The sequence below is a fragment of the Protobothrops mucrosquamatus genome, unplaced genomic scaffold (assembly GCF_001527695.2).
Source record: "Protobothrops mucrosquamatus isolate PMUCROS unplaced genomic scaffold, P.Mucros_1.0 scaffold760, whole genome shotgun sequence".
NCBI classification, from domain to species: Eukaryota; Metazoa; Chordata; class Lepidosauria; order Squamata; family Viperidae; genus Protobothrops; species Protobothrops mucrosquamatus.
Window position 1 is genome coordinate 525,504 of NW_015387029.1, and position 2,811 is coordinate 528,314.

The 2,811-nt window shown below is 46.5% G+C and overlaps 1 protein-coding gene across 1 annotated transcript in view; it reads left to right on the top strand.

Moving 5' to 3' along the window:
* Positions 1-2,811, top strand: part of LOC107289734 (fibrillin-2) — a 172,158-nt gene that overhangs the window by 24,810 nt on the left and 144,537 nt on the right. The window contains 1 exon segment of the mRNA XM_015818536.1: positions 2,141-2,236. Within this exon segment, the coding sequence (XP_015674022.1) occupies positions 2,141-2,236 (96 nt within the window).

Below are 2,811 nucleotides of genomic sequence, written 5' to 3' on the forward strand. Positions count from 1 at the left end.
TGGGAGTTGAAGTCCACAAGTCCTAAAAGGGCCATGGTTCCCCCATGCTGGCTGAGGAATTCTGGGAGTTGAAGTCCACGAGTCATGAAGGGGGCCATGGTTCCCCCATGCTGGCTGAGGAATTCTGGGAGTTGAAGTCCACGAGTCATGAAGGGGGCCATGGTTCCCCCATGCTGGCTGAGGAATTCTGGGAGTTGAAGTCCACCGGTCATAAAAGGGCCAAGTTTGAAGACCCCTGGCTTAAGGGGACATTAGCATCCCTCCTTCTTCAGTTCTTCAGGATAGAAAAATTCCATTCTTCTCTTCTTTGCGTCTTCTTCTTCCAAAGCTTTTTCAGTCGTACATACAGCTCATCCCCGACTTAATGGAGCCCAACATTTCTGTTGTTAAGTGAGACTGTGGCTAAGCGAATCCCCGCAGTTGTTAAGCTAGTAATGTGGTCGTTAAGCGAATCTGGCTTCCCCATGGACTTTGATTGACAGGAGGTCGCCAAAAGCAGATCACCTGACCCCGGGGTACTCTGCGACCGTCATAAATGTGAGTCGTTTGCCGAGCGTCTACATTTTAGTGATGTGACCACAGGGAGGCTGCAACAGTGAAAAAATGGTCATAAGTCACGGTTTTCAATGCTGTTGGAACTTCAAATGGTCACTAAACAAACTGTTGTAAGTTGAGGTCTACCTGTACACCCCCCACCCCCTCCCACCCCCATAACCATTTTATTTTCACCTTACTGGGAAGTTTGGGTGTGACTATTTCCCAAAATCACTCTACCTCAATGTTTCTCAATCTTGGCCACTTTAAGACAGGGGAATTCTGGGAGATGAAGTCCCAAGGTGTTAACTTGGCCAAATTTGAGGAAAAACTGAGTTTAATGCTGGTTCAGGTTTAAGCTGGGGAACCTTAGGAGTTGGAAGTCCACCTGTCTTAAATTTCCCAAGGTCGAGAAGCACTGCTCAACCCAGAAAATTTGAAAGCTGAGCAGGGATTAAAACCCAAAGTCATTTCTGGATTTACTTGATCCATAATAAACAGAATGACAGAGTTGGAAGGGACCTTGAAGGTCCTCTAGTCTGACCCCCTTGCTCAAGCAGGAGACCCTAAACCCTTTCAGACAAATGGCTGTCCAGTCTCTTCTTAAAAACTTAAAAACTTCCAGTGTTGGAGCACCCACAGCTTCTGGTGGCAAGCTGTTCCACTGGTTAATTGTCCTCACTGTCAGAAAATTTCTCCTTAATTCTAGGTTGCTTCTCCCCTTGATTAGTTTCCATCTGTTGCTTCTTGTCTACGTGAAGTATTAATACCACTTTACAAGGCCTTAGTAAGGCCACACTTGGAATACTGCATCCAGTTTTGGTCACCACGATGTAAAAAAGATGCTGAGACTCTAGAAAGAGTGCAGAGAAGAGCAACAAAGATGATCAGGGGACTGGAGGCTAAAACATATAAGGAACGGTTGCTGGAATTGGGTCTTTCTAGTTTGACGAAGAGAAGGACGAGGGGGGACATGATAGCAGTGCTCCAATATCTCAGGGGCTGCCCCAAAGAAGAGGGAGTCAAGCTATTCTCCAAAGCGCCTGAAGGCAGGACAAGAAGCAACGGATGGAAACTCATCAAGGAGAGAAGCAACCTAGAACTAAGGAGAAACTTCCTGACAGTGAGAACAATTAACCAGTGGAACCACCTGCCTCCAGAAGTTGTGAATACTCCAACACTGGAAGTTTTTAAGAAGAGACTGGACAGCCCTTTGTCCGAAATGGGATAGGGTTTCCTGCCTGAGCAGGGGGTTGGACCAGATGACCTCCAAGGTCCCTTCCAACTTTATTAATATTAATATTAATATTAATAAATATTAATATTAATATTAACAACAACAACAACAACAACAACAACAACAACAACAACAACAACAACAATAATGTTGGAAAGGACTTTGGAGGTCATCTAGTCCAACCTCCTGCTCAGGCAGGAAACCCTATCAGGTGAGCTCTTTTCCTCTGAGATCAACCCCCCCATTCTTTTTCACCCATACACACATTCAGAAGAGGCACCCCAAAGCCCATCTTCCTGGGACTCCCAGCCTTGTTCCAAGAACACCTCCTGATTTGTGCCTCTCTCTCTCTCTCTCTTTCTCTCCCAGCTATCTGCGAAGGAGGGTGTCAAAACGGTGGCCGGTGCATCGGGCCCAACCGCTGTGCCTGCGTGTACGGATTCACAGGACCCCAGTGCGAGAGAGGTAGGCGAGCCGAACCCGTTCGAAGGCAATCCTCCTCTTGTGTCACTCACCCGCCCCAATTGGGGTTCCGTCCTCTGAGCAAGATCTCCCGTATCCCCATAGCTTCCCCCTCTTCTGGGTCTGGGGCGCTGAGGGGGACCCCCTGCCCCAGGACATCTCGAGGGGGCTCAAAAATGGGCAAGGTGGGTCTAGAAAGCGATTAAGGAATATGTTCGGATTTCAACTCCCAGAATTCCCCAGGCAGCATGCTTGCTGAGGAATTCTGGGAGTTGAAGTCCACATCTCTTAAGGTTTCCAGGTTTGAGAAACTGAGTTAAATGTTGGTTCCGGTTTCAGCTGGGGAATTCTGGGAGTTGAAGTGATTTGTGATTGTGATTTTGTGATTTTATTAGATTTATACCCCGCCCTTCTCCTGGCGGACCCAGGGCGGCTTACAGCAAGCTAAAAACAGATAAAGACCCTACAAACACCATTTTAAAATATAATTAAAAGAAATATTAATTTTGCCGTTTCATTTAAAATTTTGTGAACACCCAATATAAAATCAAATTAAAATCCAATCTAAAATACCCCTC